General features: G+C 38.9%; 1 protein-coding gene across 4 annotated transcripts in view; it reads right to left on the bottom strand.

The window, feature by feature from the left end:
• The window catches only part of LOC114210430 (complement factor H-like), a 64,715-nt gene extending 46,457 nt beyond the window's left edge, over positions 1-18,258 (bottom strand). For 3 of the 4 annotated variants that reach the window (XM_088017000.1, XM_088017001.1, XM_088017002.1), the window contains exon 1: positions 18,110-18,257. In XM_088017000.1, the coding sequence (XP_087873126.1) occupies positions 18,110-18,167 (58 nt within the window). In that variant the 5' untranslated portion in view covers positions 18,168-18,257. Of the gene's footprint in view, positions 1-18,109 lie in introns of all 4 variants that reach the window. The other variant, XM_088017003.1, reaches the window with a different exon arrangement.
• Between the last annotated feature and the right edge of the window lie 260 nt (positions 18,259-18,518).

Here is an 18,518-nt window from a genome sequence, read left to right as displayed (position 1 = left end):
TGAAGCTCATGCCTACTGATTATAATTGCTAATATTTTTAATACTGCCTGCTGCTTAATTTAGGTATAAATACCCTTGATATTAGAACGACTACAGGAGGAGCTAAGAAGGGAGGGTGGTAGGAGGACCCTAGGCTTGCCTCATCCCTTAAACACAGCTAGATAAATATCAAGTCATTCTGAACACCCACAAAATCGATCTGAGGACTGATAGAACAAACTGCACAACTAGAGGGAGAGAAGGGGTCACATCATGGAAGGTAGGAGGTGTGGAGACATGATTTAGGGGAGAAATGGGTCACAGGTGCTGTGGAGGGGAGCCCTGGTCATGGAGAGAGGCAAGAGAAAGAGAGAGGGAATGAGAGAAAGAGAGAGAGAGGAACGCACAGGGGATTGCACAAGGAAACACTTCCCCAAAGGCATTGACTGGGAAAATGAGAAGGGCTGATTTTTGTGAGTTTTTACAACCAGTGGGCTCAAAGACTAGAGTTTTAGAAGTTTGCGGCATGATCAGTATGGAGCCCTGAGGGCGCTGCAGTGTTGCTGTGGAGAAGGAGGGCAGATAGCCTGGGGACAGAAGATGTAATCTGAGGATCCCCTGGGATGTCCTGGGAGAGACAGTTCCCTCTTCTTGATGCACATCTGGGAGAGGTGGCATTGCCCAGAGGGGGAAGAAAAGAGCTGACAGGCACCATTACCAGAGACACCTGCTGAGGGTGGCTAACCCAAACACCCATTCTTTGATGCACTTTGCTCCAAACTCCATGCCCTAGCGCTTTGGTGTGACTGCCCTACTGGGACAAACCTGTGTCAGTCCCAGCATGGGGAGACCCTCCTGCAGAGGATAAACACAGGTCTGCACCATGCCAGATCCCTAAAGTTTTGAGTTCTAAAACTCAGCTGGCTTGCCTGGGATGGAAAACAGGTGCACCGTGCTGCTGGGCAGGCCGATGGCCCAGACACAGTCAGGGTGAAGGCAGGGATCTGAGGGATATCTGGGACACATGAGGGGAGATTTTTCCCTCTTTTGCGAGGGCTTCCCAGACAGCAGTGGGCACGAACTCTCCTTTCCAGGGACAAGGGAGAAGGTTGGCACCATTTCCCTCCCCTGTGACCTTTTCTTGTTCTCTCTTTTGGGATGAATTCCTTGGTCTTGGCATTTTGTCTAAGTTTCTGTCTTCTGTGTGTTAGGAAAATCCAAAAAGCAGCAAGACAAAAGAAGTCCCTAACTGACAATGGGCACCTGGGTGGCTCAGTTGGTTGGGCGGCTGCCTTCGGCCCAGGTCATGATCCTGGAGTCTCGGGATCAGGTCTCGCATCGGGCTCCCTGCTTGGCAGGGAGTCTGCTTCTCCCTCTGACCCCCCCATCATGTGCTCTATCTCTCATTCTTTCTCTCAAATAAATAAATAAAATCTTAAAAAAAAAAAAAGAAGTCCCTAACTGACAAGGGAAGACAAACAAGGATAGCAGCAGATCTCGCCACAGAAACTTGGCAGTCCAGAAGAAAGTGGCATGATATACTCAACATGCTGAATGGGAAAAATCTGCAGCCAAGAATTCTCTATCCAGCGAGGCTATCATTCAGGATAGAAGGAGAGACAGTTTCCAGACAAAAGCAAAAGGAGTTGGGACCCCTAAACCAGCCTTGCAAGAAACATTAAAGGGGACTCTTTGAGTGGGAAAGATAGACCAAAGATGACTAAGACTAGAAAGGAACAGAGAAAATCTCCAGAAACAACGACAAAACAAGTAATAAAATGACACTAAGTTCATATCCGTCAATAATCACTCTGAATGTAAATGGACCCAGTGCTCCAATCCAAAGACATAGGGTATAAGAATGGATAAAAAAACAAGACCCATTTATATTCTGCCTACAAGAGACTCATTTTAGACCTAAAGATACCTGCAGACTGAAAGTGAAGGGATGGAGAACGATTTATCAAGCTAATGGATGTCAAAAGAAAGCTGGAATAGCCATACTTATATCAGACAAATTAGATTTTAAGGATTTATTTATTATTTTTTTAGAGAGAGAGAAAAAGAGTGAGTGCTGGGGGGAGGAGCAAAGGGAGAGGTAGAGAAAAACCCAAGTAGACACCATGCTGAGCAGGGAGCCTGACACAGGCTCAATCCCATGACCCCAAGATCACAACCTAAGCCAAAAATCAAGAATTGGATGCCTGACTGTGCCACCCAGTCACCCCCAGAAAAATTAGATTTTAAACCAAAGACTAGAACAAGAGATGAAGAAGGGCATTATATCATAATAAAGAAGATCTAACGATAGTAAATATTTATGCCCCCAACTTGGGAGAAGTCAAATATATAAAACAATTAATAACAAATGTAAAGGAACCCATTGATAATAATACAACAATAGTAAAGGACTTTAACACCCCAGTTACACCAATGGACAGATAATCTAGGCAGAAAATCAACAAGGAAACAATGGCTTTGAATGACACACTGAACCAGATGGACTTTACAGATATATTCAGAACATTTCATCCTAAAGCACCAGAATACACATTCTTTTCAAATGCACATGGAGCATTCTCCAGAATAGATCACATACTAGGTCACAAATCAGGTCTTTTTTTTTTTTTTTTTTTTGATGTGGTCACAAATCAGGTCTTAACAAGTAAAAAAAGATTGAGATCAGACCATGCATATTTTCTGACCACAACGTTATGAAACTTGAAGTAAACCAAAAGAAAAAAATTGGAAAGACCACAAATACATGGAGGTTAAAGAATCCTATTAAAGAATTAATGGGTCAACCAGGAAATTAAAGTAGAAATTAAAAAATACATGGAAACAAATGATAACAGAAACATGATTGTCCAAAACCTTTGGGATGCAGCAAAGGCTGTCCTAAGAGGGAAGTCTATAGCAGCACAGGCCTTACCTCAAGAAACAAGAAAAATCTCAAATACACAATGTAACCTCTTACACCTGAGGAAGCTAGAAAAAGAACAGTAAGTGACTAAAGCCTAAAGCCAGCAAAAGAAAGTAAATAATAAAGATTAGAATAAAAATAAATGATATGGAAACAACGACAGCAACGAGAACCAGCGGAACAGATGAATGAAACCAAGAGTGGGATCTTTGAAATAATTAATAAAATTGATAAACCTCTAGCAAGATGTTCAAAAAGAAAAGAGAGAGGAACTAAATTAAAAAAAAAAAACCAAATGAGAGAGGAGAGATCAAAAACATCACACAAATACAAACAATTGTAACAGAATATTATGAAAAATTATATGCCAACAGGGCACCTGGGTGGCTCAGTTGGTTAAGCGACTGCCTTCGGCTCAGGTCATGATCCTGGAGTCCCGGGATCGAGTCCTGCATCGAGCTCCCTGCTCAGCAGGGAGTCTGCTTCTCCCTCTGACCTTCCCCCCTCTCATGTGCTCTCTCTCTTTCTCTCATTCTTGCTTTCTCAAATAAATAAATAAAATCTTTAAAAAAAAAGAAAAAAGAAAAATTATATGCCAACAAATTGGGCAATCTGGAAGAAATGGATAATTTTCTAGGAACATATAAACTGCCAAAACTGAAACGGGAAGAAATAGAAAACTTGAACAGATTGATAAATAGCCAAGAAATCAGAAATCAAAAAATCCCAACAAACAAAAGTCCAGGGCCAGATGGCTTCCTAGGGGAATTCTACCAGACATTTAAAGAAGAATTAATACTTATTCTTCTCAAACAGTTCCAAAAAATAGAAATGGAAGGAAGATTTCCAAACTCATTCTATGAGGCCAGCATTACCTTGATTCCTAAACCAAAGATGTCACTAAAAAAGAGAATTATAGGCCAATATCCCTGATGAACATGGATGTAAAATTCTCAACAAGATATTAGCAAATCGAATCCAACAGTACATTAAAAGAATCATTCACCTGCCCAATGTTTATAGCAGCAATGTCCACCATAGCCAAAATATGGAGAAAGCCCAGATGTTCATCAACAGATGAATGGATAAAGAACATGTGGTATATATTTACAATGGAATATTACACAGCCATCAAAAAAAGAAAGAAATCTTACCATTTGCAACAACCTGGATGGAACTAGAGGGTATTATGCTAAGTGAAATAAGTCAATCAGAGAAAGACAATTATCATATAATTTCACTCATATGTGGAATTTAAGAAACAAAACAGAGGATAATAGGGAAAGGGAGGGAAAATAAAATAAGACAAAATCAGAGAGAGAGACAAACTATAAGAGCCTCTTAACACTAGGAAACAAACTGAGGGTTGCTGGAGCAGAGGGAAGTGGGGGGATGGGGTAACTAGGTGATGGGCAGGAAGGAGGGCACTTGATGTAATAAGCACTGGGTGTTATATGCAACTGATGTATCACTAAACTCTACCTCTGAAATTAACAATACACAATATGCTAATTAATTGAATTTAAATTAAAAAAAGGAATCATTCACCATGATCAAGTGGGATTTATTCCTGGGCTACAAGGATGGTTCAATATTTGTAAACCAATCAACATGATACACCACATTGATAAAAGAAATAAGAACCATATGATCCTCTCAAATGATGCAGAATAAGCATTTGACAAAGTACAGTAGCCATTCTTGATAAAAACCCTCAACAAAGTAGGGATAGAGGGAACATATCTCAATATCATAAAGGCCGTACACAAAACACCAACAGCTATTATAATTCTCAATGGGGAAAAACTGAGAGCTTTTCCTCTACCACCAGGAACAAGACAGGGATGTCCACTCTCACCATTGTTATTCAACATAGTACTAGAAGTCCTAGCCTCAGCAATCAGACAACAAAAAATAATAAAAGGCATCCAAATTGGGAAGGAAGAAGTCAACTTTCACTATTTGCTGATGACATGATACTCTATGTAGAAAACCCTTAACACTCCACTAAAAAATTGCTAGAACTGATTCCCGATTCAGTAAAGTTGCAGGATTCAAAATCAACATACAGAAATCTGTTGCATTTCTATACACCAATAAGGAAGTAGCAGAAGGAGAAATCAAAGAATCAGTTCCGTCTATAACTGCACCAAAACCCATCTGATACCTAAGAATAAACCTAACCAAAGAGGTAAAAGATCTGTACGCTGAAAGCTACAGAATGCTGATGAAAGAAACTGAAGATGACACAAAGAAATGAGAAAACATTCCATGCTCATAGATCGGAAAAACAAATATTGTTAAGATGTCTATACTACCCAAAGCAATCTACACACGTAATGTAATCCCTATCAGAATACCACCAGCATTTTTCACAGAGCTAGAACAAACTATTCTAAAATTTGTATAAAACTACAAAAGACCCCAAATAGCCAAAGGAATATTGAAAAAGAAAAGCAAAGCCAGAGGCATCATGATTCTGGACTTCAAGCTATATTACAAACCTGTAGTCATCCATACAGTTTAGTACTCTTACAAAAACAGATACATAGATCAATCAATGGAACAAAATAGAAAACCCAGAAATGGACCCACAACTATATGGCCAACCAATCTTTGACAAAGCAGGAAAGAATATCCAATGGAAAAAAGTCTCTTCAACAAATGGTGTTTGGAAAACTGGACAGCCACATGCAAAAGAATAAAACTGGACCACTTTCTTACACCATACACAAAAATAAATTCAAAATGGATGAAAGACCTAAATGTGAGACAGGAAACCACCAAAATCCTAGAGGAGAACACAGGCAGCAACCTCTTTGACCTCTTTGACCTAGGAACTTCTTACTAGACACATCTCTGGAGGCAAGGGAAACAAAAGAAAAAATGAACTATTGGGACTTCATCAAGATAAAAAGCTTCTGCACATTGAAGGAAACAATCAACAGAACTAAAAGGCAACCTTCAGAATGGGAAAAGATATTTGCAAATAACATATCTGATAAAGAGTTAGCATCCAAAATATATAAAGAACTTACCAACTCAACACCCAAAAAACGAACAATCTAGTTAAGAAATGGGCAGAAGACATGAATAGACATTTTTCCTTAGAAGATGTATAGATGGCTACCAGACACCTAAAAAGATGTTCAACATCACTCATCATCAGGGAAATACAAATCAAAACTACAAGGAGATATCACCTAAAACCTGTCAGAATGGCTAAAATTAACAACATGGAAAACAACAGGTGTTGGTGAAGATGGGAAGAAAGGGGAACCCTCCTGCACTATTGGTGGGAATGCAAACTGGTGCAGCCACTGTGGAAAACAGTATGGAGTTTCCTCAAAAAGTTAAAAATAAAACTACCTTACAATCCAGCATTGCACTACTAGGTATTTACCCAAAGGATACAAAAATACTGATTTGAGGGGACATATGCACCCCAATATTTATAGCAGCATTATCAACAGTAGCCAAATTATGGAAAAAGCCCAAATATCCATGGACAGATGAATGCATAAAGAAAAGTGGCATATATGTGTGTGTATATAGTTAAAAATAGAACTACCTTACGACCCAGCAATTGCACTACTGGGCATTTACCCCCAAAATACAGATGAGGTGAAACGAAGGGGCACATGCACCCCAATGTTCATAGCAACAATGTCCACAATAGCCAAACTGTGGAAGGAGCCAAGAGCCAAGATGTCCTGGATGAATGGATAAAGAAGATGTGGTTCACATAAACAATGGAATATTACCCAACCATCAGAAAGGATGAATACCTACCATTTACATAGACCTGGATGGAACTGGAGCGTATTACACTAAGAGAAATGTCAATCAGAGAAAGACAATTATCATATGGTTTCACTCATATGTGGAATATAAGAAATAATGCAGAGGATCATAGGGGAAGGGAGGGAAAACTGGGAAGGAATCAGAGAGGGAGACAAACCATGAGAGACTCTGGGAAACAAACTGAAGGTTGCGGAACGGGACGTCGGTGGGGGGATGGGGCAACAGGGTGATGTGCATTAAGGAGAGCACGTGATGTGATGAGCACTGGGTGTTATACGCAACTGATGAATCATTGAACACTACATCTGAAACTGATGATGTACTATATGTTGGCTAATTGAATTTAAATAAAAAAAATAAAAACGACAAGCTCAAAGATACTTATCACCATACATATTTATTAGTTTTACTTTCATTGCTAAACTCTTTTCTTTACTTGGTTTTATGACAATGGTTTAACATTCCATTCTAGAATTTCTTTTTAAAAGGCAAGCGGCGAATAATCAACTGAGCTGAATCCCATCATGGAACATACCCATCATGAAAACGTTTTACATTTCTTAGAAGCTCCATATAAAACTATGTTTTTGTGTGGTATATAATACCTGTGTGGTATTTCATATGCAGTAATTTTTCTTTGAAGTTTTAGCAAATTTTTAGCACATTTATGTTAGGGAACTTTTAATAAATGATTCCACTGTATAGTTTTGATTTTTAGAGTTTAAGTAAACATACTTTTTCTCCACTAGATGGGGCTGATGCCCTATCATAAAACAACACAAACCCCATCTCCCTGCATTTTGGCCCCCCCAAAAACCAGATTTTTTTTGTAGTTGTTAGTTTTTAAAGTTAGTGTTCATGTTTTCATATGAAAATTTTATGCTTAATTACAGGCTAATATGTGTGTTTTTCAGTTTAGAAATTCAGATCCACTTCATGGCATTCAGATTACCGGAAAAATAAATTAGTTAAATTTCAACCATGAGAAACTATGGGCTCTGAGAAACAAACTGAGAGTTCTAGAGGGGAGGGGGGTGGGGGGATGGGTTAGCCTGGTGATGGGTATTAAGAAGGGCACGTACTGCATGAGCACTGGGTGTTATATGCAAACAATGAATCATGGAACACTACATCAAAAACTAATGATGTGATGTATGGTGATTAACATAACATAATAAAAAAAAGAAAAGCAAAAAAAAATTTCAAACATAGATGCCATATTGTGAATACAGAACTGTTCTTCACTAGTGTATTAACATTTTGATAGAATTAGTTCCTATCCTCTTAAGTTAATGCAAGGGAAGAGTAATAAAGTTTATCAATTAATTTACTCAATTTAAATTATTATTATTTTTTAAAGGATTTATTTATTTGAGAGAAAGAGCACAGGAACCACAACCTTGCAGGGGAGAGCTGGGGAGGGGGAGGGGCAGAGGAAGAGAGAGTTTTAAACTGACTCTGCACTAAGCTCTGAATCCCACACAGGGCTTGATCTCAAGACCCTGAGATCATGATCTGAGCCAAAACCAAGACTAAGAAGCTTAACCAGCTGTGCCTCCCAGGTGCCCCTAAATTATTTTTTAAAAAGTAATGAATCTACTGAAGGAGTAATCCATCCACAAAACATTAAAGTAATCAATAGACACACACATACACACACACACGTTCAGTCCATTAGCTAGCCTGAGGCAAATGCATTTCTTTTAGGTTATATTTCAAGGTAATACATTTATACCATTAATTCTTGATTTTTCAAATTTATTTAATTCCTTTTAACAACCAGATACAAAAGACAAGGATCTATCTCTTTGACATCATCTTCCTACCACCTTCTCACAATATTTAATGTATATATGTTTACTATAGAATAAGAGTTCTCATATCGATTACCCTTCTTACTTCAAGTAATTCTTAAGATTCTGGTACTTTTTCCATGAACTTTAAACAGCATCTGTTGACTATAAGAAAATGGTATCACCCCCCTACTCCATTTGTGCATCTTTCTACTGCCATCTCCAAAATCTTAGTTTTGATTATCATTTGCCACCTTGACGATGAAACAGCCTGCTAACTAGTCTCTGAGACTCCATCCTCCACAGGGCTACACAGGAGTTTTTGCAAAATTGGTCATGCCACTCCTGTGTTTAAACTTCTTCGGTGACTTTCCCTTTAACTTGTAAGACATTCCAAACTCCTTACCTTGCCCTTGGAACTCCTATCTGGCTCTTGCCATTCTCGCTGATAATCATCTTGTCTCCTCTACCACGTACTCATTGTGCCAAAACCACCCTGGTTTGTTCATATTTTGTTGAGCATCTCAAATGTATTTTTTTCCTTTAGGTCTTTTGGTGGTTTTCTCTCCTGGAACACTTGCACCAGAGATTTTGGTGGTTGCCTTTGTCTCATCTTTCAGGCTCTGCTCAAATATTATTTCCTCAAAGTGACCCACGTAAGACCAGCCCAGCTAAAGGCTCTGTACCACACTACCCCATCTCTGTTATTTTCCCTCAGTCCCTACTTTACTTCCTTCCCAACACAGTTCACGATTCATAATTATTTGTATGTTTACTAAGATTTCATCTATCCTGCCATCAAAATGTAAACTCCCTGAGAATAATGACCATCTCCGTCCTGTTTCACAGAATGGAGTGATTTTCATCAGTACTCAGATCCTCTAACCTCAAATTCACCTCCTGTCTACTTTGGTTCTAATCTTCAATATGCTGAGCATTATCAGCTCATGTCATAACCAAATATTTAAATGATTCACTATCTTGTGTTCTAACAGGATTTAGGCGAATCTTACAACATGACTTTTGTTTGTCTGAATTGACAAAAAAGTGTTCAAGTTCAGTTAAACCACATTCTCAAAAAAGAAGTTCTTATTTCTATAGACTGTCTCTGTAAATTTCTGTTCTATATCACTCTTGGGGTCTTTCTCCTTTTACCCCTTAATATTTCTTGCAGGGCCAGCTTAGTGGTCACATATTCTTTCAGTTTCTGCTGGTCCTGGAAGCTCTTTATCTCTCCATCCATTCTGGATAAAGTATTCTTAGATGCATGTTCTTCTCATATAGTACTCTGAATATGTCTTGCAATTAAGTTTTTATTTTATTTTTTAAGATTTTATTTATTATTATTTTTTAAGATTTTATTTGTTTTTTTTGAGAGAGAGAGAGAGGGCTTGAGAGAGAGAGAGAGAGATCACAAGCAGGGGGAACGGCAGAAGGAGAAGCAGACTCCCTGGGAGCAGAGAGCCTGATGTGGGACTCGATCCCAGGACTCTGGGATCATGACCTGAGCCAAAGGCAGACGCTTAACTGACTGAGCCACCCAGGAGCCCTATTTATTTATTCTGAAAGAGAGAGAGAGCAAGCCAGCGTGTGAGCAGACACACAAGTAGGGGAAGGGGCAGACGGTGGAGAGAGTCTCAAGCAGACTCTGTGCTAATTGAAGAGCCCTATGCAGGCTTGATCCCATGACCATGAGATCATGACTTGAGCTGAAATCAAGAGGTGGTTGCTTAACTGACTGAGCCATCCAGGTGTCCTGAAATGAAGTTTTAAGAAAATAACTCTAGAAAAAACAGAGATTATATTGCATTACTAAAGCATTTCAAGAAATAAAATTATATTTTAAAAATTTTAAAGTACAATTATGCAATTTTTTCTTGAAATTTTAACAGTGTAAAGACAATGAAGATAATTCCAGGATTATAAAAAGCAAATGGGAGAACAGGAAATAGATATAAGAAACCAGGTAGAATACAAGTATGTCATAATTAGGGTTGAAACAAGTTACTCTCAGGATACAGCTTGAATACATCACTGAAATCAAGTTTCTTGGAAGGTGTAGTGTTTGGATCGCTAATACCTAATGCCAATTATTGTTCAAGTCAAAATGGTAGCTTCTTAAAATAAATTGTTAGTATATGTATCTTTAGGTTCAAAATGAGTCTCTTGTAGACAGCATATGGATGGGTCCTGTCTTTTTATCCAAACTGCAACCCTGTGTCGTTTTACAGGAGCATTTAGGCCCTTCACGTTGAGAGTGATTATTGAAAGATACGATTTTATGTCATCATGTTGCCTATGAAGTCCTTGTTTCTATAGATTGTCTCTGTAAATTTCTGTTCTATATCACTTGTGGGGTCTTTCTCCTTTTATGGAAACCCCCTTAATATTTCTTGCAGGGCCAGCTTAGTGGTCACATATTCTTACAGTTTCTGCCGGTCCTGGAAGCTCTGCATCTCTCCATCCATTCTAAATGACAGCCTTGCCGGATAAAGTATTCTTGGCTGCACGTTCTTCTCATTTAGTACCCTGAATATGTCTTGCCAGCCCTTTCTGGCTTGCCAGGTCTCTGTGGACAAGTCTGATGTTATTCTGATATTCCTCTCTCTGTACAAAAGGAATCTCTTTCCCCTAACCGCCCTTAAGATGGCTTCCTTGGTTCTAAGATTTTCGAGTATTACTGTTACATGCCGGGGCATCGGTCTGTTCTCCTTGATCTTGGGAAGGGTCCTCTCTGCCTCTAGGACGTGAATGCTTGTTTCATTCCCCAGGTTAGGGAAGTTCTCAGCTACAATTTGTTCAAATATATCTTCTAGTCCTCTCTCTCTCTCTCTCCACCCCCACAGGCATCCCAACAATTCTGACATTGGAAAGTTTCATGGCATCACTTGTTTCTTTAATTCTGCTTTTATGGATCTTAAGCTGTTTGCTCCAGGCCTCCCCCTGTTCCTTCCTATCAATTTGTCTTCTAGATCACTACTTCGTTCTGCCTCGTTTACCCTAGCTGTCAGAATATGTAGTTTAGATTGCATCTCATTGATAGCATTTTTAAGTTTGGCCTGATTAGCTCTCATTTCTGCCCTTAGAGAATCTATGTTGCCATTAATAGTTTTCTCCAGCCTAGCTATTTTCTTCATAACTGTTACCCTGAAGTCTATTTCCAACATCTTGCTTATATCCATACCCATTAGGTCTGTGGGAGAGGCCATTGTCTCTGGTTCTTTTCTTTGTTGGGAGTTCCTCCTCCTAGACATTCTGTTGAGTGGTTAAGGGAATGTACAGTCGAAAATATCAACCCCAATCCAGGCAAGATGCATCCTGGGAAAATTCAGAGTGATTGGAAGCACCACCAAGAAAACACAGCCAAAACCCACGAATAATATTTATAAAGTTAAATTAAAAAAACTGGGGGGGGTGGTGGAGGGGGGAGTTATAATCTCTTAATGTGGGCAGGGTAGGGTATTTCAGTTCTTCCTGGGTGTATTTTATTCTCTTTGTTAAAGAACACTACTTCCCAGAGTTACAGGGAAATTGAAACTGGTGTTTGTGTGTATATATATATATATATATAATTATATAACTGAATAGGGGAAAAAAGGACTACATTGAAGTTTATATCTATATATATAGAAAAAAGAAGAAGAGAAAAAAGTATAGGTGTGAAACAGTAGGAGTTAAAAAGTTATGGAATATGTTGTATTAAACATCTAGTTGAAATGATAAGTAGGAAAAAGAAGAAACAGAAAAAACGAGAAAGAATAAAAAAGTTGTATCTAAAAAATACACAAGCCGTGAGGCAACACCAGGAGCTTAATATACTAACTTCCCCCTGGTGTTGGGGTTTTACAGTTTTATGGGGACCCTAGGGTTGTTGTCCTCTTGTTCTTCCAGCTTGTCTTCTGGGGGAGGGGCCTGCAGGGTTGTTTTTCAGTCAGTGCTGCTTGGGTGGAGTTGCCCTGCCCCCTATGAAGGGGCTGGGCTCCATGGAAACCGTTTTGTTTTTTTGAGCTTTTGTTCTCCGGAGGTTTTGTTCTCTGGCTCCTTTTCACACATTCTCGGAGGATCAGGGCAAAGGAGAATGTCCGCACCCAGACCTCCGCCCCAGAGGAGAGAAGCCACAGTCTGCTCCTCTTTGAACCCTACAGAACACACGGTCTCCCCCTCTGTAAACTCTGCTGCAAACTGCAGCCTCCCACAGGAGGTGCACGTCCCCAGCGATCCTCTCAGCAGTTGACCCAGGCCCCTGCTTGACTCTGCCCCCTGTGCCTCCAAAACCACAAGCGATCCCAGTCTGGGCGGGTGCGGGTGGCAGCTACTGAGGGCCAGCCCCCCAGGTCCGCAGGCACAGATCCGCACAAGCGGCCGCCCTGGTCCCAGGGTTTGCCCTTTAAGCTCCTGGATTCTGTTCAGGCGCTGTTATCAGGCCCTTCCCGTCCCACCACGACCGCTCTGCAAGCTATCGCTGGTCCCTAGGAGCAGGATGTTTCTGCACTGGGGTATTACTTCCCAGGGGCTAACTTCTGATGGCCCCCTCCCCCTTCTGTTTATCCTCTGATAATCTGTCCCCGCAATTGCAACTCCATCCTTTGTACTTCTCCACTGAAGATCCTCTGCCCCCTAGAGATCCAGGACGTATACTGTTACATGTCAGGCTGATTTCGTGGGTGTTCAGACTGGGTTGGTAGATATCCAGTTAAATTCAGGGGACCGGTTGAAACAGAGTCCCCCACTCCTCCGCCATCTTGCCCTCCTCTCCCTAAGTTGTTAGTATATACTGACTGGTTGCTATAAAAAGGAGCTGAGTCAGAGGATGACTTTAATGGGGGACCTTTGAAAACTCTGTAGCAGGAATGATTTAGCATCTGAATAATTCTCACGACAATCTTGAGGATAAGAATTAAAAAAGAAAAAGAAGAAAAACAACACACACTATACCCAATTTCACCTGTAGCACTTGTGGAAATGCCATTGATGGAAGATTTAGAAATGTGGGGCTGATTTCAAACCTCCATTTTTACCAATCTACTGAGAGTCTTGTGTATACCAACTGATGCTTCCTCAGTCTTAAATGTCCTCCTCCCTGTCATCCTTATCTGGTTAACTCCTATTGAACCTTCAGAGCCTCTCCAAGATGCCACCGTGACCCTGACCTATTTCCCTCTCTTCATTCCAGCTCTTACAAATCAACTCCTCAACCCTAGCCCACTCCAGGCTCTCATTCCTATTTGGGTTTCTTGCCTCCTCTAAATGATCCTATACTCTCTCTTTTGCTTATCTCCATCGCAGTGCTTTATATGATAAAATTCAATATGGTAATAAAATACAGTAATCATTCCTTTTGTTTTCCCCACTAAATGAATGGCCTTTTGGAAAATGCTAGTCATAGGGCCTGGCACTTAAGAGTCACTCAAAAAATGATCATTGGATGAACAAAGAAATGAATGAAAAAAATGAACGGATGACTAGGGAACTCTCCTGGAACCTTTCCATTATACCTGCAGATTATAGGCAACCTCTGGAAAGAGCATAGTGGATGGTAGCAAATGTAAAAGGTAAGACTTGGGAACAAATGTTTCGTGATCTTAAAGCTCCACTGCATGAACCCCAGACACTCTGATACCTGTAATTCCATTGTACATCTAGTCCACGTATCCAAAGTTTGAATTTATGTTATAATTTTGAAGTCAGGAATCATTTTAGTTTAGTTCAAAAAATAAAAACTTTTGGAAGTCTATGAAGTGAACGTTTCAGTAACCACTATTCTATTACATTTTTGGTCAACAAGATTTGAGAAACATGGTGCTCTCAGTTAAAATGTCAAAAGAAGAGTGCTTTGTCAAATCTTTTTACCCCTTCCCTTCTGTTATTTTTGTGATTTTTTTTCTGTTCTATTACTTTAATTTCTCTGAGTCATTTTTATAATGTTTCCTTATAATTTTAAGCTGAAATGTTAAGACTCCCCCCCATTATTTCATGTTCTTTTTACGTACCATATTCTGAAACTAGTTAAAGTTGTTAAATGGGTGAAGTGAGCACAGGAGAGATTGGTTGGCAAGAATCTCACAGGCCCGGGCAGGTGGGGGGATGGTGTGGGGGGTGAGGAGGGGGGAGGCTTTGCTGGGAAGAAGGAAAAGTGCAAAGGCTGTTGAACAATCAGGAATTGAGCAAAGAAAAGTGGATCGATTTAGACTTTGGCTCAAGCCCTAGCAATCAAAGGCCAAAAATGAAGACTCTACTAAATTGTGTGTGGGGAACTTACTTTTGGGAACTTTTGGGAACTTACTTCTAGCTAAGAATAATTTCACCAATCCTTAATAATTCAGTTCTAGGTGAACATTACATGCAGGCAGAAGAGTAGCTTGTTCATTTTCCGGATATGCCTACACTTAAAATAAACAAGGCTTGCTTTGGCAGACCTCTCCCTCTCATGACATTCCGGGGGCATCTCCTCTGACCCTTCTTATGGGGCTCACCGGCGTGCTTCCCCATCGGATCTCCCCTCCCCAGGAATACCGCAGGTCCCAGACTTGCTTAGTCCAGTTCTTCACCCTCATCATCCCATTCTACCTTTCCTGACTAAAATGGCTACAGAGGAGCTATCAGCTTACAATAATTCACAGCGAATTGCAGTGAATAATACTAGCTTTAACTCTTCTAAAGTATTTAGAGTATTTGTCATTCCACATTAACCTCTGGTTTGTTGAATCTGGTGATATCGACGCGTAAAACATTTTTGAAGAGAGGATATTGAAAGTGGTTGGGTCATTGCACAACTTTAAATCACACCATATAGGCAAACACCACAGAACTATCTCTGAAAATGTGGGGTTTGGGTGAAGGGAGAAGAAGAATTCTTATTTATGATATTGGAATTGAAACACAGAATTTTGGATTAAAAACCACTACCTCAGGTTTTCTGGATTAGATAACTATGTATTACATTCACATATATCTTCATAAAAGAATATATTTTATAATTAATTCTTATAATTTATAATATCAATTATTGTTTCCATTTTAGGGTTAACTCAAATTTGAAACCATCTTGTACTTGAAACAATATATACATTTTTTTCCTCCACTTTCTGATAGAAGAGAATCTCTCTAACTTTGATATATATTTTGATATATCAGAATTAGATAACATATATATCTCTCCACACAAAATAGTGTGTACTTGGACATGTTTCAGTAGGTTTTAATTTATTCACATTTATCAGCCAGGAATTTCTGGGCTGTTGCTAATTTCAAAGAGTATGTGGTATGTTTGAGGGACTGTTACTCTCAAGTTTTTCCTCTAAATCTGACCAGATTCTTAGCAGCCTATGGGGACTCCTGCAAACACGATGTTTTATAAGGAAGCAACTCATGTTTCTATACAAATGGAATGGGAATGCAGAGAACCTATCACATTAAAAAGGTACTAGTTGGTCTCCGAGACACTTGGGCCAATAAATTCTTCCTATTGGCTGTTATGCTTCTTTAGTGGTGAGTCACATTTTTTGAGGAATGTTCACTTTAAACAGAGCAAAGGCCATTTATGAAATGCTACAACGTCAAACCTGGTTGAATAAAGCGGATTGTGAAAATATTCAAACCAGTATTCAACCAGCAGAAAACTGATATCACATTTAAACACATTTTGATGAAATATAAAATACAGATGAAATGAGTCAGCTAGAATCAATTACATAAGGAGTTTAAATCGCTATGATTTAATTTTTATTACACACTTTGTAGCACCCAATTTTAATTCAAATTCCACTTTGTAATCACTTAAACAGTTTAATTAAACTTGGCCTCAATTCTTGAGTTTTAAACATGAACTAGAAATAAAACAAATCTTCCTTACATTACAAATGACATCTACATAAAGCCTCAGCAAAAAATATGTACATTTTGAGACACTGAAAGTATTTCTCTTAAAGAAAAGACAAAAAACAGTTATGTAAAGAAAAAGATGTTTGCAGGGCACCTAGGAGGCTCAGTTGGTTAAGCGTCTGCCTTTGGCTCAGGTCATGATCCCAGGGTCCTGGGACTGAGTCCCACACTGGCCTCCCTGCTTAGCGGGGAGTCTGCTTCTCCCTCTCCCTCTGCCGGTCCCCCTGGTTCTGCTCTCTCTCTGTTTGTCAAATAAATAAATAAAATCTAAAAAAGAAAGAAAGAAAGAAAAAGCTGTTTGCTACGATTGGTAACATTAACAGGGTTCTGGAACTCTTTGCCAATACAATAATATTTTACTTTTGAATATGAACTGTAATATTTATGTGTGCAAGGAAATGATGGAATACCTAGTTTAAAAGGTGGCTGAATATGAAGTTTGCAAGCTAAAATACAAGCAGTAGCATATTAGAAGCAAAACTGAAAAAAGGCTCTGTCCCAGAAAAAAGTTAAATGCATTTGAATAAACCTTAAAGGATATAATTAAAAAGATATCTACCTTTATTTTGTAGATCGAGAGATGCTCAAGGAGAGAGATTTTATGTTATTTGCCAACATTTCTCAATGCTTAGAGGCTGACATGAAGTAAGCATTCAATCAAAACTTGTTGACTTAGTGAAAAGTTTTGGAAATTTAAAATGATACGTAGCTAACTGATTTGGTTTAAAAATGTCAGTCAAATATTATCACATAACTAGTTTCCTATCATGAATTAGAAACCACATTGCCTCCAAAGAAACTTTTTAATTTATTGAGAAGTAGGGTTAGAAATACATTTAATATAAATCTAGTAATTGTCTTACTGATACCAGAAAGAAAACTTATACATGCATATTTGCTACTCCTAAAGACTTCTCTTCTAGAATAACTTAGATGTTACAAACATTGCATGTTCAATTTTTTCAAATTTATGTGATATTTTCATTCTAATGATACAAGTAGTGCTTGCTTCTCTACAAGACTTCTAAGGCTGTGGCAATATGATTTGTAAATGATAAATGCAATTTTCTTTAGAGAGAGTTAACATCTATATCTGAAATAAATTCAGTCAGATGATTTGAAGGCTTCTATTCTGTAATTTCTGTTCTGGTTCTATACATGTTCATATGCTTCTTAATACTTTCACACAAAACATTTTGGTGAAAATTCTGATCAAAAAATATAAATTATGATAATTTCAAGGGAAATTATTATGATATATTACAGTCTTCAAAATGTTTATTAAAACATTTTTTGAGGGGCATCTGGGTGGCTCAGATGGTTAAGTGTCTGCCTTCGGCTTAGGTCATGAGATCCAGGTCCTGGGATGGAGCCCCAGGGGGTGGCATTGGGGAGGGGTGCTCCAGCTCAGCAGGGAGTCTGCTTCTCCCTCTCCCTCTTCCCCTGCTTGTCCTCTCTCTGTCTCTCTGTTTCTCTCTCTCTCAAACGAATAAGTAAAATCTTTAAAAAAAGCAGTTTTTGAATTTTTTCATTAAATAAAATCATGATAAATAATCACATGATTTAAATAAGCTACTTACATTTTTTAAACTTAACAATGTCTAAAGCCACTCACTCACGAAGCTACAGAACAGTAATTAAATCACATTTTCTAGACCAAATTCCTGTGAAAAGCATATTAGCAAATGTTTTATAATATAGAAAAAAGTCTTCTTTTTTTTACTCTTACCTTCAGCCATACAAACAGTCCACAATATAAGCCAAACGATCTCCCCTGGAAATCTCATTTTGAGGATCTTTTAGGAGTACATTTAATAGCTGACAGCGCTCACACTATGTCAAGTTCTCTTCCTCTAAAAATTGTGGTTAATGCAGGAAAGCACTTGCTCAAAAGGAAATTGAAACACAGCTCAGGAATTAAAGGGAGTACTAGATGCTCCACCCATCAGAAACTTTAGCAAAGTGAAAGGGAAAAATCAACCTCAAGTCCCAGCATTGCCAGAGTTTGGATCTGATTCTCCCTGCATTCCCACTGAATGTTAATGCTGTGACCTGCTTTTGATTTGTTTTTATAAACTCAGGCATGTTCTCCGCTGGAGCACATTCAAGTTCTTAGAATGTGCAAAGCAGTAAATGGT

The sequence above is a fragment of the Eumetopias jubatus genome, unplaced genomic scaffold (assembly GCF_037043125.1).
Source record: "Eumetopias jubatus isolate StellerSeaLion01/CBP00866 unplaced genomic scaffold, mEumJub1_p1.0 scaffold_12, whole genome shotgun sequence".
Taxonomy (NCBI): domain Eukaryota; kingdom Metazoa; phylum Chordata; class Mammalia; order Carnivora; family Otariidae; genus Eumetopias; species Eumetopias jubatus.
This window is presented reverse-complemented; position numbering and strand designations above follow the sequence as displayed.